The sequence below is a fragment of the Talpa occidentalis genome, unplaced genomic scaffold (genome assembly GCF_014898055.3).
Source record: "Talpa occidentalis isolate TD23 unplaced genomic scaffold, MPIMG_talOcc4v2.1 talOcc4.11, whole genome shotgun sequence".
In the NCBI taxonomy this organism is placed as follows: domain Eukaryota; kingdom Metazoa; phylum Chordata; class Mammalia; order Eulipotyphla; family Talpidae; genus Talpa; species Talpa occidentalis.
Genome location: NW_023601104.1, coordinates 29500409 through 29517061, shown reverse-complemented (window position 1 = coordinate 29517061; position 16653 = coordinate 29500409). Strand labels below are relative to the sequence as shown.

The 16653-nt window shown below is 41.5% G+C and overlaps 1 protein-coding gene across 1 annotated transcript; it reads left to right on the top strand.

Moving 5' to 3' along the window:
* The first annotated feature begins 1130 nt into the window (after positions 1-1130).
* Positions 1131-15206, top strand: CIAO2A (cytosolic iron-sulfur assembly component 2A). The gene is made up of 5 exons (XM_037502674.1): positions 1131-1436; positions 6390-6554; positions 8336-8385; positions 12746-12791; positions 14743-15206. The coding sequence occupies exons 1-5, from the start codon at positions 1313-1315 to the stop codon at positions 14838-14840; spliced, it is 483 nt and encodes a 160-aa protein (XP_037358571.1). The 5' UTR covers positions 1131-1312; the 3' UTR covers positions 14841-15206.
* Positions 15207-16653: the final 1447 nt, after the last annotated feature.

Below are 16653 nucleotides of genomic sequence, written 5' to 3'. Positions count from 1 at the left end.
CGGGGCTGGGATGGCAGCCGCGGGGCCCCGGGAGCCGCGGGGCGGGGGCGCAGGGGCGGGGCCTGCGGGGGTGGGGCGGAGCGGCCAGCGGCTGCAGCCCCCAAATCCCAGTCCCGAAGGGCGACTCGGAGCTCTTTACCCAGGGGTCAGAGGGGGCAGAAAAGGAGGATCGAGCCTCGCTCAGGTTTTTAGGGCTCTGCATAGCTTTATTTTACAGGCTTCTTAAAGAGATGCACTTTGAATAAAGTAGTCTGAAACCTCTATATGCCACTTAGCATGCCAAGTACATGCCAAGTACACGTGCCCTCATAGATTCAATAAATATTTTTGAGGTCTCTGACCAGACTGCACTAAAGTTTCACCCTTTATCCTTTGGAATTTAGTGAAGTCATTCAATGAAGACATACTGACCACCCACTGTGTGCTTGCTATCCGGCCATACATTTGAAATATGCAAATAAAAAGGCCCACCGCAGCTGACACTCACTTCAGGCCTGACTTAGGAAGAAAGCTTTCACCCGGAGCGTCTCTCTTGGAGAAGTAACCTTGGAATCTCCAGCACACGCTCCTCCAACACTAGCAATCAAGATCTCCTTTCCCCAGGATTCATCTTTAGCTTATTGAAGGCGCTGAGAAAGGCAGCAGTGGCGAGTAACAGACCGTTACACACACACACACACACACACACACACACAGCGGACACTACGCGTCCCAGAATACAGCTCTGGTTTTGTTTTTTTAAAGATTTATTTATTTATGCACACAAGAACCAGGGTACAGGCCAGAGATGGGGGGAGAGGGGTTTGAGAGGATTCACCAGAGACAGAGTGGGGAACAGAACAGGCAGGCTGTCTGAAACACACTGCTGAGGGGAGCAGCAGGCGAGACAGGAGAGGTCTGCTGCGCCTTGTAGGTACCTCCCTGGCCGGGGATCGAACTCGTGCTGCGGTGGCTGCGGACAGCTTCATAGGTCGCGTCTCAACCCCTTGCGCCACCAGGAAGGCCCCACGGCTCTGCTTTTTGACGAAAACATCTCACACGCCCCAGCAAGCAACGCGCCTCACGAGCCACGAGCAATTTTTTCTCGCGTCCCGCCGAAACCGAGCAAAGCATGCTGGGGCTGGTAGTCCCCGCGGCTTCCTTCCCTAGGTCCTCCGCGCTGCTCCGCCCGGCCCCGCCTACTCTCTGCTACCCTGGACTTTTAGGCTAGACTTGGCCGGTTTGAAGACCAGGAAGTCGATAAATCGCGGTACCGGCTGCTGAGAGACGGTGGCTCGGGTGGGACAGTCGCCAGGGATGGCGGAGCGTGAGGATGGAGCGAGTGTCCGGGCTTCTCTCCTGGACGCTGAGCAGAGTCCTGTGGCTCTCGGGTTTCTTTGAGCGGGGAGCTGCCCGGCAGCCCCGGATCATGGAAGAGAAAGCGCTAGAGGTTTATGGTAATTAATTTTATTCAGGGCAGCATTTTACGCGGAGGCGGGGGTAATGAGGCCCTCACCTGAGGGCTGGGCGTGGAGACTGTGGTTTTCCCTGCTGTCTTCCGGCGCGTGGGAAGCGTTTCTCCGGGGGTCCTTGAATCTGGAGGCTATGTGACTCTTCTCTGGACTCGGGCTCTTCCTAAACTGTGGGGCGGGCTGAACCTGGAGATCTTAAAAGCTTCTTTCCGCTCGTCTGTCCTACGCCCTAGACTTCTGAGTACAGTACAGGTCGACTAGAGTGCTTGGTTAGGAAGCAAAACCGGCCTGTTTGCATTACTTAATTGAATTCTTCCTTCCTGTCCTTAGTTTCTACAAAAACACTCCTCTTGCCACAGGCACTGCTGGGTGACTGCCCAGTTGGGGACTGGCCCAAGGTCACAGCTACACTTCTGCTGCAGAAGCTATAGGCAGAGTCCCCCGAAAAAGGAGAATGAGAGAGGCTCCTCAATAGGCGTGTCTTAACCCAGTCAAATCTGGAGTGTTACACACACACACACACACACACACACACACACACAGAGCACAATATATATTGCACTGTGTGTGGGTATATATATATGCAGATATATGGAATATATGTGTATATATATATATATATATATATATAAAACATCTATATCATCTGTTTAACCCTTGGGACAGTTTTCATTGTACAGATGAGGAAACAGAGGTTTAGAATGGGTAAACTGCTTCCTGGAGTTCACACTGCCAGTACAGAATCAGCCACGACCAAAGCCCATGTCTTCTAATCCAATCTTAGTGCCCTTTCCACCACTTCACAATTGCCTTGTGATTCTCCTTTTTGAATTTAAGTAGTAGTATTTTGGAAAAAAACAAGTATACTGCCTCTGCCATTCAGAGATTCATGTCGACCAAGGGTAAAAAATCAAATGAGAATACAAACATAATTCAGTAAGGTTTATAGGCCAATAGAAGAAAGTCAGGGATGGAAAATGCCTTTGGAACTAATCCAGTTTATGTCTTTCTTGATGGAGCAGGACTTAATCCCAGCCAGATGATAATTATGAGTGGAATCATCTGCACTGGGCAGGTGGACACATTCCTCTCCTGTCAGAACTGTGTGCAGCATCTAGAGACAGCAGGCACCTGGGATACAGCTTTGGAAGAGTGATGATTCTTGTCCTTAAGCTTATTTTGAGGGAGACTTGCATATGTAAAAACATAATGTTTCTTACTATATATAGTAGTATATATAGTATATATAGTAGTATTCCATAACCTGGAATACAAGATACAGAAATTCAGAGGAAGGAGAGATACTAATCTTTAATTGTGGGATCTGGAAAGATTTTAAGAAGTGTAGGTAGTATATGGATATATCATGGGTAGTGGGCATACTCATCAGAGGAAAGTAGAGCAGAAGTATGGCAGTGAGAAAATAACATGTGTAGGGGAATGGCAGATAGGTGGGGCTAGAGAACAGGAGGGTCTGTGGTGAAAGGTGGAGGGGTCATCAAAAATTGTTTTGAACAGTAGGTTGGAATTGGACAGTGAAGCCTTAAGTATTAATGAAGACTTCAGTATTAGTTCAGAGCCATAGAAGACTTAGTAATAGGAGAGCAACATTACTTTCTTTTTTTCAAGAAATAAATCCAAATCTCACAAACCACTAAAAAACTAGAGAACTTTAATAAAGGGTAAGTTTTAAATCAGGGGTAAGTAGAAGTGAGCCTTACAGGGAGAAGATGTAGAATGAGGGGCAGCAAATTCCTTTTCAAAAAATCCTTGTTTCCTGGAGCTCCGAGATGACACAGTCTTCTGAAGAAGCTTTGTCCTCTTTTTCTTGCCTTAATTTTCAAATTCTTTTTTTTTAAAGATTTATTTATTTATTTATGCATACAAGAACTGGGGTGTAGGCCAGAGGTGCGGGGAGTGAGAGGATTCACCAGAGACAAAGTGGGGAATCAGAACAGGCGGATTGCCTGAAATACACAACTGAGGGGAGCAGTGGGGAGACAGGAGAGGTCTACTTTGCTGTGTGGGTTGCTCCCTAGCCTGCAGGAACTTGTGCTGCAGTGGCTGGTGAGAGCTTCACAGCACTGATCTTTAACCCCTGCAACACCAGGGAGGCCCAAATTTTCAAATTCTATTTGTAATTGAGTGATGAGCCTTAATTGTTGGGGGTAGAGGGGTGTAGGTAGAATTTGGTTGATTAGTTTTTCCCAGTTGCAGTTCTGATTACAGGGGTGCTATAAATATAAAACAAAACCTGAGGCTTGAGAAGATCATGCCCGTTTTATGTGAACTCTCTCAGTTTGTCTCGCTTTCTAACTCATCATTTCTCTTTATCACTCTCCTTCCATCTTTTTCTATAACCTCAGACTAAGAAGGAATTATTGTCCTCTCTAAAGCCAGCTCATATTCCCACACCCTGGGTCTCATTCCTTTGCTTATTTTACTAATCCCCTTACCTCCCCTTCTAATAATTTCTTCCATTTGATCCTTCCCTTTGTGTTATAAAACAGTCATTTCCCTTATTCTTGGCACTGTTCTAACTTCTTCTTAACGCTTGTCCTTCCTTTGCCCCCCACCCCTTCCTTGCCAAAGCTGTAGAACTACAGTTCCGATTCACTGCCTCTTTTGCAAGCTGGCTTCTGCTATCACCTCTTTACTGAAACCTGTTTGGTTTTTTTTTAGGTGACCTCCTGGGTGACAAGTCAAAGACATGTTTTAACTCTCACCAACCTGAATTTTTCTGCAGCATTTGATTTTGTTAACTACCCCTCTCTTGCCCTGCTTTTTGTTTTTCTTTCCCCTTCATTTTTTTTTAAAGATTTATTTATTTATGCATACAAGAACTGGGGTACAGGCCAGAGGTGTGGGGGGTGAGAGGATTTTCCAGAGACAGAGTGGGGAGCAGAACAGGCAGACTGACTGAAATACACTGCCGAGGGGGGCAGCGGGCTGGACAGGAGAGGTCTGCTGTGCCATGTGGGTAGCTCCCTGGCCATCCAGGGATCCAAGTTGTGCTGCAGTGCTGTACTCAACCCCTTCTGCCACCAGGGAGGCCCTTCTTTCCCCTTCTAATCCTTACAATAGGCACTTCTCATAATGCTATCCTTGGGTCCCTTTTGTCTTTACACTACTGATTCTCAAACTGGGTTGTATATAAGAGTAGCCTGAAAAAATTTTTTTTAAGTTCCAGTGCTCAGGTCATACTCCAAATCAGTTGAACTGGAAAATCTGGTGTGGGGCTCAGACATCACTTTTTTTAAAAGCATTCTTGGTAATCCCATTGTTCAGTGAAGGTTGAAAACTTCTGTTCTACTTACTGTTCATAACATTGTTGAATCTTACAGGTTCAACAATCATTCTCATCTTTGTACTCTCTTAAACTGTATGCAACAGTATTTGCTGTAATATTCCATTCGGTTGTCCCTGAAGCACCTCAAAATCCTTACATATAAAATTGACCTTATTTACCCTAGCCCCACCACATTGTCTTTTTATCTTGTCAGTATTCTTCTAAGCACTTACACTTAAAATCTGAGTCATCTTCCTTTCTTCTCTTTCCTTGTCTTCTATATCCAAACTTTTGTCAAATTCTGTTGGTTCTGCCTCTGGAATTCTTCATATATCCCTTCCCCTCTGTTACTATTGTCATATACCTGTTTTAGGCCTAGTTTTTCAGTAGGTATACCTGGCTCTGCTCTTTAGTTCTGAGTGTCAGGTGGTCCGTGAGTTATCAGCTGGCATTATAATGACGTGATGTCTCTTGCCTGTAGCTCACTGAAAAAAGCATTGGTAGTTTGACCCAAATCTTTATATCCTCTTTACTTATACTGGGTTCCAGGCAAACTAAACTTCTTTTTTTTTTTTTAAAGATTTATTTATTTATACAAACAGTGGGTACAGTCAGAAGCGCGGGAGGATGAGAGAATTCACCAGAGCCAGAGCAGGGAGCAGAGCAGGCAGCAGAGCAGGCAGAAGGACCGAAGTACACTGCTGAGGGGAGCAGTGGGCGGCAGGAGAGGTCTGTGCGCCATGTGGGATCCTCGCCCGACGGCCAGGAATGGAACCAGCGCTGCAGAGGCTGCGGGCAGCTTTGCAACCCAGCGCTCAACTGCTGTGCCACCAGGGAGGCACCAAACTAAACTTCTTGTTCTTTACTTTCCTTCACCTTCAATATCAAATATTGAAATATTTCCGCTTTTTAAAGACTTGATTCAGGTTCCTTTCCATAAATCCTGATGCCACTTTCTCTCAAGCTAAAAGTTATTTCATCCTCTTTAGCTTTCTCTTTTTCTTTTTTAAATTTTAATCCATGGAAATATTTCCAATTTCTAATTTTTTTTTGAGATTGAATTTACTTAAAAAAAATCAGTCACTTATATTACTATATACTTCTTTAGCTTTTTTTTCTTACAGATTTATTTTTATTTATGCATACAAGAACTGGGGTACAGGCCAGTGGTGGGGAGGGAGTGAGAGGATTCACCAGAGACAGAGTGGGGAGCAGAACAGGTAGATCTATTGAAATATACTGCTGAGGGGAGCAGCAGGCAAGATAGGAGAGGACTGCTGTGCCATGTGGGTTAGCTCCCTGGCAGGGGATCCAACTTTTGCTGCAGTGGCTGCCGATAGCTTGATAGCGCTGAGACATTAACCCCTGCACCACCAGGAAGGACCTACTTTATTAGCTTTTATAATGATTTTCCCATTATATTCTCTCTGCAGTGTGGGATCTAAGAAATTGAATATAATCTAATAATTGTCCAAGAAAAATTTTCTCCAAATGAAAACAATAGTAGAAATTTCTGTTAGAACCTGGGGAGTTGCTATAGTATTTACTTAAACAAAAAAGAGGTTAGCGTTTGGGATTAGAACTGGCAAAATCATCCTTATTTAGAATACCCAGGTTTTAACATAATTCCTTGTCTGATGATTTTGTAGATTTGATTCGAACTATCCGGGACCCAGAAAAGCCTAATACTTTAGAAGAACTGGAAGTGGTAACCGAAAGTTGCGTGAAGGTTCAGGAGATAAATGAAGACGACTATCTGGTTATTATCAGGTTCACACCAACAGTACCTCATTGCTCTTTGGCGACTCTTATTGGTAAGGTTTTATATATGTATATTTGTGTGTCTGTATGTTTTTGTGTGCATGTGTGTGTGTAAAATTTTCTTAACTATTCTAGCTAATATTAACCCAAATAATAATTAGCATCATGTATCACACTTCATGGTTTACAGAGTATTTTCATGTATTCGTCTTCTGTGGTCTACTAGAGAGTTGATATATTATTAATTTTACAGATGAGGCACCTGAGGCTTAGAGTTTAAGTGACTTTCTCAGAATCATATAGCCAGAAAGGAGTGAAGCTGAGGCTCAAGCCTAGGATCTCCTGACTCCATATGTGTTTCTCCTATAGTTAGGCCATGTTGGTTCTCTCTTTATTTTTTTAAATATTTATTTATTTTTGCATAAAAGAACTGAGGTGTAGGCCAGAGGTGTTGGTGGGTGAGAGGATTCACCAGAGACAGAATGGGGAGCAAAACGCTGCTAAGGGGAGCAGTGGGTGAAACAGGAGAGTTCTATTGCACCATGTGGGTTAACTCCCTGGCCAGGAATTGAACTCACACTGTGGTGGTGTTTATGCTGAGACTTAACCCCTAGGCCACCAGAGAGGCCCCATGCTGTGTCTGTTAAGTGTACATGCCAACAATTACTGGGGAGTGAGTGTGGATCTGTTCCTCCTTCCAACTCTGGAGATTGAAGTGAGTGCTTCTGACTAGCACTGCCTTCATCACCATCTTCTCCCTTTAGCTGCTGTACTGGCTTCCATGTAGAAGACCTGGTAGAAGGGTTTTTTTGGAGGTAGTTTTCTATTTGGGAGGCTGCATTCCCAAAATTTTGGATTAGTTGGCAGTAAGATATAAAATAGGTGGGCCTCCCTGGTGGCGCAAGCACTGGGTTGTCAGGCTGCCTGCAGCCTCTCCAGTGCCGGTTCGATCCCTGGCTGCTGGACGAGGGTCCCACATGGCGCGCAGACCTCTCCTGCTGCCCACTGCTCCCCTCAGCAGTGTACTTCTTCACTCTGCCTGTTCTACTCTCCACTCTGGCTCTGGTGAATTTTCACCCTCCTGAGTTTCTGACTGTACCCAGTGCTCGTATAAATTAAAAAAAAAATTAAATAAATAAATAAATATATAAATAATAAAAAAGATATAAAATAGGTGTCTTTAACTATATATATTGTTTTAAGGAAGATAAAGAGAGTTTATTTCAGACCACATTCATCAGTAAGGGATTGCATAATCAAGGATGGTGTATATGGGGTGAAGCTGAACTTTAGATGAGCTTTTAGGGAATTAACTCTGTTTTTACCTTGCAGGCATAGAGGGTTCCAAATTTGAGAGGCTTTTGTGGTCCTTTTTAAGTTGCTTCTATATGCTCCTGCTTAGTTTAAAATTTTTTGCATGGCCTGACATGTTGCAAGCATTCAATAAAATTTAATGAGTAAGTTGAATGTTGCTTGAAGGTAAATTGATGTACTAGAAAGGATCTTGGCTCTGCAGTGGTCTTTGGTTCAATCCAGCTCTTTCTTTCTACTGTCTACTAACTCAATGACCTTGGGCAAGTTACATTGTGACTCAGGTTCATAATTTGTAGAAGAGGATTGGTAATACCTTTTCACTGAATTATGGCGAGCAATGTGTTAGTTGATATATTAAAATTGCTAGCATGGTCCCAGATTCAAAGGCTCTACATTGGATTGAGCTAAAAATGATTTCAGATACCATATTATATGGGGCCACCTCCACACTTGAAAAAACTGTATGCTTTTTCAAGAAACAATAAGAAGAGATAATTACTTGGGACTCTTTTCCTTTCAGGGCTGTGCTTAAGAGTAAAACTTCAGCGATGTTTACCATTTAAACATAAGGTAAGGAAAATGTGTTTTGTTGTTTTATAATAGCTTTACTGAGATTTAATTCACATATATACAACTCACCTATTACAAGTGTACAGTTTAATGGTTTTTTAGTGAATTCCCAGTGTTGTGCAGCCACCACTACTATCAATTTTGGAATATTTTCAATACTCCAGTAAGAAATCCTAGTAGGGCCTCCCCTGGTGGCGCAGTCGGTTGAGCACAGCGCTGTGAAGCTGTCCGCAGCCTCTGCAGTGCTGGTTCGAACCTGGCCTGCTGGCGAGGGTCCCACATGGCATGGCAGACCTCTCCTGCCTGCTGCTCCCCTCAGCGGTGTGTTTCAGTCAGTCTGCCTGTTCTGTTCCCTGCTCTGTGTCTGGTGAATCCTCTCACCCTCCTGCGCATCTGGCCTGTACCCTAGTTCTTGTGTAAATAAGTAAATAAAAATCTTTAAAAAAACAAAAAAAGAAATCCCAGTTAACAGTTGATTGCCATTTTCCCCCAACTCTTTTGTATCCCTAGGCAACCAATGATCTACTTTTTTGTTTTTGTTTTTATTTATTTATTTATTTATTTATTTATTTTTAATAGAGGCATGTTTTTATTTATTTAGTTAGTTAGTTTTTTTGTTTGTTTGTTTGTTTATACATGCACTGGGTACAGTCAGAAGCGCAGGAGGGTGAGAGAATTCACCAGAGCCAGAGCGGGGAGCAGAGCAGGCAAAAGGACCGAAGTACACTGCTGAGGGGAGCAGCGGGCGGCAGGAGAGGTCTGCGCGCCATGTGGGACCCGCCTCCAGTGGCCGGGGAGCAGCCGGGGATCGAACCAGCGCCGCAGAGGCCGCGGGCAGCTTCGCAACCCAGCGCTCAACAGCTGCGCCACCGGGGAGGCCCTTTGTTTTTGTTTTTAAATATCTTTGTTCGGGCCTCCCCTGGTGGCGCAGCAGTTGAGCACTGGGCTAAGAGGCTGCGGGCGCCGGTTTGTTTCCCAGCTGCCGGTGAGGGTCCCACAAAAATAAAATAAAATAAATAAAAAATAAACATTTTTGTTTATTTTTTCCACAATATAAGATGTCTTCCCTCAGGTGGGGTCAACATAGTTTTTCCACCACCAAAGTACCTACAGTCCTCCACCTTATTCCACCTTATTTTCTCCCCTCTCTATTCTCCCCCTCGCCCTCCTCCACCATCCCTCCTGAGTGTCTCAAATCTATGGCCTGCTTTCCAGGGTCAGTCTTACAGTTTGTCTTTGTCTGATCTTTTGTTTAGTTTCTTGAGATTCCATATATAAGTGAAACCATCCAGTATTTATCTTTCTTATTCTGACTCACTTTGCTTAGAATAATCCCTTCTAGTTCCATCCATATTGCCACAGATGGCATGAGTTTACCTTTTTTGATTACTGAGTAGTATTCTACTGTGCATATGTACCATAGCTTCTTGATCCAATATAGAATTTCTCCCCTTAGGTGCAGTCACCATAGTTTTCCCACCACCAAAGTACCTACAGTGTTCCATCTGTTCTGCGGCATTTAGGTTGTTTCCACATCTTGTCTATTGTAAATGGAATTGCTATAAATATAGGAGTGTAGGGTTCCTTTTGAATTAGTATTTTTGTGCTCTTTGGATTGATCTATTTTTTTTATCTATAGACCTATTGTGGATGTTTGATTTAGCTGGAATTACATAATTTGTGGTCTTTTAAGACTGACTTCTTTCACTTAGAATAGTATCTTTAGGGTTCATCCATGTTGTAGTATATATCAGTATTCCTTTTTTTGTTGTTGTCTTATACTATTCTCATGCATAATTTTCAACTAAAGTAAATGAGTATAGAATGACTTTTTTAGAGATTTTTTTTTTATTGTTTCCCTGTCAGATATAGAAAAGACTGCTATGTCCAAGTGCATACTTCTTTCTTTCTTTATTTTTAATATATTTTTATATCGTTCATTTTTAAACAATGTTTGCTTACTTCCCCTCTTCAGGTGTAGTCCCCAGAGAATTTCCTTCCCCAATGCACCTGTGCACCATCACCTCAGTCCCCTATGCTCCTCCCTCCCTCCCTCTGATCCCTCCTGCCTCCTCCTCCCCTATAGGATGTGTCTGATTTATAATTGTCTGGTTTTTGTTGTTGTGTTTTATGTTGTTATTATTTTTCCCCCTGATGTCTTATTTGGTTCCCCTATATTCCTGCTATAAGTGAAACCATTTGATATTTTTCTTCTTCTTTCTGACTTATTTTACTGAGTATAATTCCTTCTAGCTCCATCCATGTTGCTGTGAATGGCATGAGTTTATTAAAGATATTTTTTTAAAGATTAATTTTTTTATTTATCCATACAAGAGCTGCGGTGTAGGTCAGAGGTGTGGGGGTGAGAGGATTCACCAGAGGCAGACTAGGGAGCAGAACAGGCAGAGCTATTGAAATACACTGCTGAGGGGAGCAGCAGTCGAGACAGGAAAGGTCTGCTGTACCATGTGGGGTTAGCTCCCTGGCCATGGATTGAACTCATGCTGTCATAGCTTGATAGTGCTGAGACTGAACCCGTTGTACCACCAGGGAGGCCCAGTATAGGATGATTTTATACTTGTTACTTTGTTGTCTTATAATAAGGGCTAGTGTTATGCTGCCAGGAAAATTTATGTGGTGTTTCATCTTTTAAAAAAGATTGCATTAGATGATCTCTAAGGTCTCTTACCCATAATAGGGTAAGATTTTTTTTTTTAACCACATTAAAAACGTATATCTCAGTAGTTGGATTTAGTTCATGTTTTAGTGTTCTTGGGAGAGTAGACATATCTTTATAGTATATGTCTATATAAATACATATATAAATAAAGCATATAGCATGCTTTATTTGCCATAGGATTTGTAGTAATTTGTGGACTTGTCTCAAAAGCTTTCTTTCCTGGAGGTTAGCTAATTTGAAGGAAATTAGCTAATTTGAAGGAAATTTGAAGGAGGTTAGCTAATTTGAAGGAGGTTAGCTAATTTGCAGGAAAACTAGGAGGGATAAATGTAGCCTGGCAATACTGCATGAGAAAAGAATGATGCTATATATATTGATTCCATTTTGTGAAATAAGAAACTTCCAACCTTGGGGGGGTGTGTGTATATAAAAAAGTCTGAATTAGATTATATAAGTATGAAAAATGTGTAGAAGAAGTGTTATATAAGTATGAAAAATGTATAGAAGAAGTGGGCCTCCCTGGTGGTGCAGGTGGTTGAGCGCAGCGCTGTGAAGCTGTCCACAGCCTCTGCAGTGCGGGTTCTATCCCGGCCGGCCAGGGAGATACCCACCTCGGCAGACCTCTCCTGTCTCGCCCGCTGCTCCCCTCAGCAGTGTATTTCAGTCAGGCTGCCTGTTCGGTTCCCTGCTCTGTCTCTGGTGAATCCTCTCACCCTCCCGCACATCTGGCTTGTACCCTGGTTCTTGTATAAATAAATAAATCTTTAGGGCCTCCCTGGTGGCGCAAGGGGTTAAGCACAGTTCTATAAAGTTATCATCAGCCACGTCAGCACGAATTCGATCCCCAGCCTGCCAGGAAGCTACCCACATGGTGCAGCAGACCTCTCCTGTCTTGCCCACTGCTCCCCTCAGCAGTCTATTTCAGTATATCTGCCTGTTCTGCTCCCTACTCTGTCCCTGGTGAATCTTCTCACCCCCACACCTCTGGCCTGTACCCCAGTTCTTGTATAGAAGAATTACACTAGATTATTAATACAGCTTTCTTGGGACATGGGGCAGGGAGGAAGTTTAAATACTTTTGATACTGATTTAAGAGAAAGAGGTAGAGTGCAGGGAAGAGATATCCATGAGTAAAATAAATATAATCTGGGCCTCCCTGGTGGCCCAGGGGTTAAGTCTCAGCACTACTACCATGAAGGCCCACTGTGACTGCCTGAGATTAATCCCAGCTTGAAGCTAACCCACATATGGTACGCAGACCTCTCCTGTCTTACCCACTGCTCCTCTTAGCAGTGTGTGTCATTAAATCCACCTGTTCTGCTCCCCACTCTGTTTCTGGTGAATCCTTTCACCACCCCACTCCAAACTTCTGGCCTATATCCCAGTTCTTTTATGCAAAAATAAATAAATAAATAAATAAAAATCTTTAAAATATATATATATAATCTCATTTGTTTAAAACTGTATTTGTATTCATAAAAAAAATATTTAATGTGAATACCTTTTGTAGACCTTGCCCATTGGCCAAAATTTAAAAATCCTGCTAATTTCAGTCCTTGTTTTAGAAAAACTTGTCCCTAAATAGGATTTGGGCTTTTATCCCTCAACTCTTGAGTTCACTTTACATTCTTCTTCACTTATCATTTAATAAATATTTTGCTGTTAATATTTTTCTTCCAGTTGGAAATCTACATTTCTGAAGGAACCCATTCAACAGAGGAAGACAGTAAGTGAACCTTGAATTATTATTAAAACACAACTTCAGGTAGTACTTTATTTTGGATACCAGGTTATTCTGCTAGCCAAGTATTTACTAGGTTGTTTGCAAAGAAGCATAAAAGTAGTTACTAGTTAGTTCTTGAGGTATAGAAATAGAGGTATTTCATGGGAGTAATTTTGTCATTGGAACTTCACGTGAACTAGAGCTAGGCCCTAAGGTTATTAACTAGTCGAGGCCAGTGGCTCTATTATCTATAAAGAATATCTAATCCCACGGATCTTGACTTTTAAGCTCTAAAGAGGGTTTGCTTCTTTTGTGGCAGGATAGAGGGCTGTATACTTGAAATTGAGGTCTAGCAAGTAAGGCTTTAGGGTATCTTGGGGGTAAATATTGTCTCTGTGGGTTAATGTACAAGAAAGGGAGTGGGAGATCTTCTTTATAGTGAGGATCTTTGGCTACAGAGAGAAATCAATCAGTAACCACTTAATAGCAGAGCTGGGGTTTGGGGAAAGCACAAAACAAAATGTTCTACATAGTATTACATTAAAAATAACAGAATTTTATCTATAAATGATAAGAGTACAAATGAGAAATACATTTAAAATGCATATTGTACTTAGCTTTCTTCTCTGGGTAAATTGAGAGGTCAGAAAGCGAGTAGAGGAGAGGAAGAAAGAGTCAGTAATAGAATAAGAGCAACAATAAGAAACACAGAGAAAGACCAGACTCAGAAAGGCATACACAGTAAGAGTTGCAGAGGGGGAAGCTACTGCTTTCAGTGGAAAAGCCCATCCAGGAAGCTCTTTTGGTACTGTCACAGAAACTTAAAACCATCTCCTATTTTCACAGTTCCAGACATCATATAGATTATTTTATTCCTCATCGGCTCAATTTATTCAAATCCCATATGCTAATGATTTCTGTCTCATAATTTAAAGAATAAAAGAATAAAAATAATATCCACATAGGATATTCTTTTGAAATTCCTCTTAATTATAGGATTAACTAACAGCAATGGTATTAAGCCTTGTGATTCTGGGTTTTACATTTAGTAAGTATTTATTGAGTACCTCCTATATGTGGGCACAATTCTACTTTTGAGATATATCTCTTCCCTCATAGAAGAAACAATGAATTGAAATCATTCAAAAGGAGACATTTTAGCAGCATCCCAGAAATGTTAGCCCACATTAAGAATATGGACATTTCTTGAATTCTGTCATCAAGAGTGCTTTTTGCAAATTATAGACAGCAGATAATAGGACAAGCTTTATTATATGAAGGACAGTGCAATCTGTTTTCAAATAAAAAGACCCAATAATTTAATAGAAAGAGACATGAACAGAAAATTCACCAAGAATTAATAAAGATGAGAGAATGTTCTCACAATTAGTGAAGGAATTGTAAATTACAATAACATGAAGCCGTTTTTCACCTCCTGTTATAGATGTGTGAGTGTTTTTATTAACAATGCCAAATATTTCTAGTAACCCGAAAGCTCCGGTATTGCTGTTGGCAATATGAAGTGGTAAATAATATTGAGAAACAAAATGATATGAATCAAACCATAAAAATAAGGTTGTATGTTTAAAGGTACTTATTCTAGCATAGTCTTCAAAATTAATTTAGTATGCTTGTAATGTTCACTGTGCTAAATAATTCTGAAGTTTAAAAAATGGAAGTATAGGGAATAAAACTATGAATAAAACTATATGGAAATATATATGTATATATAGATATATATAGGCAAAAACTACAAAGAAAATTACAAATAGTTGTGGTAGAATAGTAAGATTATAGGGCATACTTTCCTTTTAAGTCTCCCAGAACTTATGAATCGCCATAACCAGGTTTTAGTTCTCAAGGAGTTAATTCTCTGTATTAACATACTGATAAAAATATTGTGTGGGACTACATGTTGACACAGTTCTGCTAATGTTTGCTGTGTGTTTTGCAGTCAACAAGCAGATAAATGACAAGGAGCGAGTGGCAGCTGCAATGGAGAACCCCAACTTACGGGAAATCGTGGAACAGTGTGTCCTTGAACCTGACTAATAGCTGTTTTAAGAGCCACTGAACTATTGTTTAATGTATGTGTTTAAACTCTTTGTAAAATGCAAAAGACTCATGTTTAATATGTAGTTGATTTGTACCTCAAAGCATTTTTTTAAAGGATTATTTCCAACAAGATTTAACAATAAGGCAGTACCTAGTTTGTTTAGTATATAACATTCTCAGGATTTGTAACACTTAAATGAGCAGACAGAAAAATATTTTCTACTTATTATGTGTAAGATGAGTTGCTATTTTTCTGAGGTCCATACTGATACAACTACTTCTCGTGTCAAATAGTTACTGTGCCCAAATGTATTCAGTTTAAATCATTGCTCTATAAAATAAATAAAGAGATGATTCTTATAATGATGCATCTTAGAATTTGTTCGTTGAATTGTAATTTTCAGTGTAAATGTAGGTTCAAAGATATTTCCTTTTTTTTTTTTTTTTTTTTTTGCTGATAATTAAGTATAAATAGAGATCTAAGCACCAAAAGGAACTCTTTAGATCAGACCTAGACCATGTCTTCCTCAAGGAGAGTCCTGGATCCATTCATAGATGTGAAACAAATGTGGAGAGGATCAGCTATCTTAATGTAATTCCAAAGATCCAGAAATCCTCCAAAGAGTTTTAATTAGACTGCTCTAAACGTATGGGCTCTTGCACTTCATTCCGTTTGTTTGGTCATTTAAAATTTAACAGGGTGAGGGCCTCCCTGGTGGTGCAGCGGGTTGAGTGTAGCACTGTGAAGCTGTCCGCAGCCTCTGCAGCATGGGTTCGAGTCCCAGCCAGCCACATGGCGCAGCAGACCTTTCCTTCTTGCCTGCTGCTCCCCTCAGTAGTGCTTTCGTTCCGTCTGCCTAATCTGCTCCCCGCTCTGTCTCATGGTGAATCCTCTCACCCTCCTGCACCTCTGGCCTGTACCCCAGCTCTTGTATAAATTAAATAAAAATCTTTAAAAAAAAATAAATTTAACAGGGTGGTAGACAGCCTCCAAGATAAACCACCAGTGAGCCTTACTTCCTGGTATTCATGCCCTTGTATAGTTTTCTTCCATACTGAAGCAGGGCTGGTTGGTATAATTAATAAAGAATGGCAGAGGTGATAAGAGTATGACTTCTAAGGTGTTGCAGCTTTCACCTTGAACCTCTCAGGTTACACATTCTATGGGATTTTAGCAGCCATGTTATGAGAGCACACAAGTAGTCCTGTGAAGAATTCCACACGGAGAGGAACTGAGGCCTCCCACCAACAACCAACATCAATGTCAGGCTGACATCTTGACTAGAGCCTCACAAGACCCTGAGCCAGAACTACCTAGCTAAGCCACTCCTGAATTCCTGACTGAGAAGCTGTGAGTAATAAATGTTTTTTGCTTACACACTAAGTTTTGGAGTAAGTTGATAGGCAACAGTAAGTAACTAACATACAAGTTATTAGAATGGAGTGCTCCTGACTCTATTTTTTAATTTTTTTAAAAAAAGATTTATTTATTTATACATACAAAAACTGGGGTATAGGCCAGAGGTGTAGGGAGGTGAGAGGATTCACCAGAGACAGAGTGGGGAACAGAATAAGCAGATTGACTGAAATACACTGCTGAGGGGAGCAGCAGGCGAGATAGGAGAGGTCTGCTGTGCTATGTCGGTCACCTCCCTGGCTGGGGATTGAACTTGTGCTGCAGTGTCTGCAGATTGCTTCATAGCGCTGTTTCTTAACCCCTTGAGCCATGAGGGAGGCCCCCTCTCCTAACTTAAATTTAATTGATACTAAGGGAAAAACAGGAGAACTTGTTCCATGTCTTTTTTTTTTT

What these genes read in the sequence shown, in the direction of transcription:
- CIAO2A (XM_037502674.1), top strand. Translation starts at nt 1,313, where the DNA reads ATGGAGCGAGTGTCCGGGCTTCTCTCCTGGACGCTGAGCAGAGTCCTG. An exon ending in CTCTTTGGCGACTCTTATTG is followed by an intron (nt 6,555 to 8,335) that starts GTAAGGTTTTAT and finishes TTTTCCTTTCAG; the next exon opens with GGCTGTGCTTAAGAGTAAAA. An exon ending in CCATTCAACAGAGGAAGACA is followed by an intron (nt 12,792 to 14,742) that starts GTAAGTGAACCT and finishes TGTGTTTTGCAG; the next exon opens with TCAACAAGCAGATAAATGAC.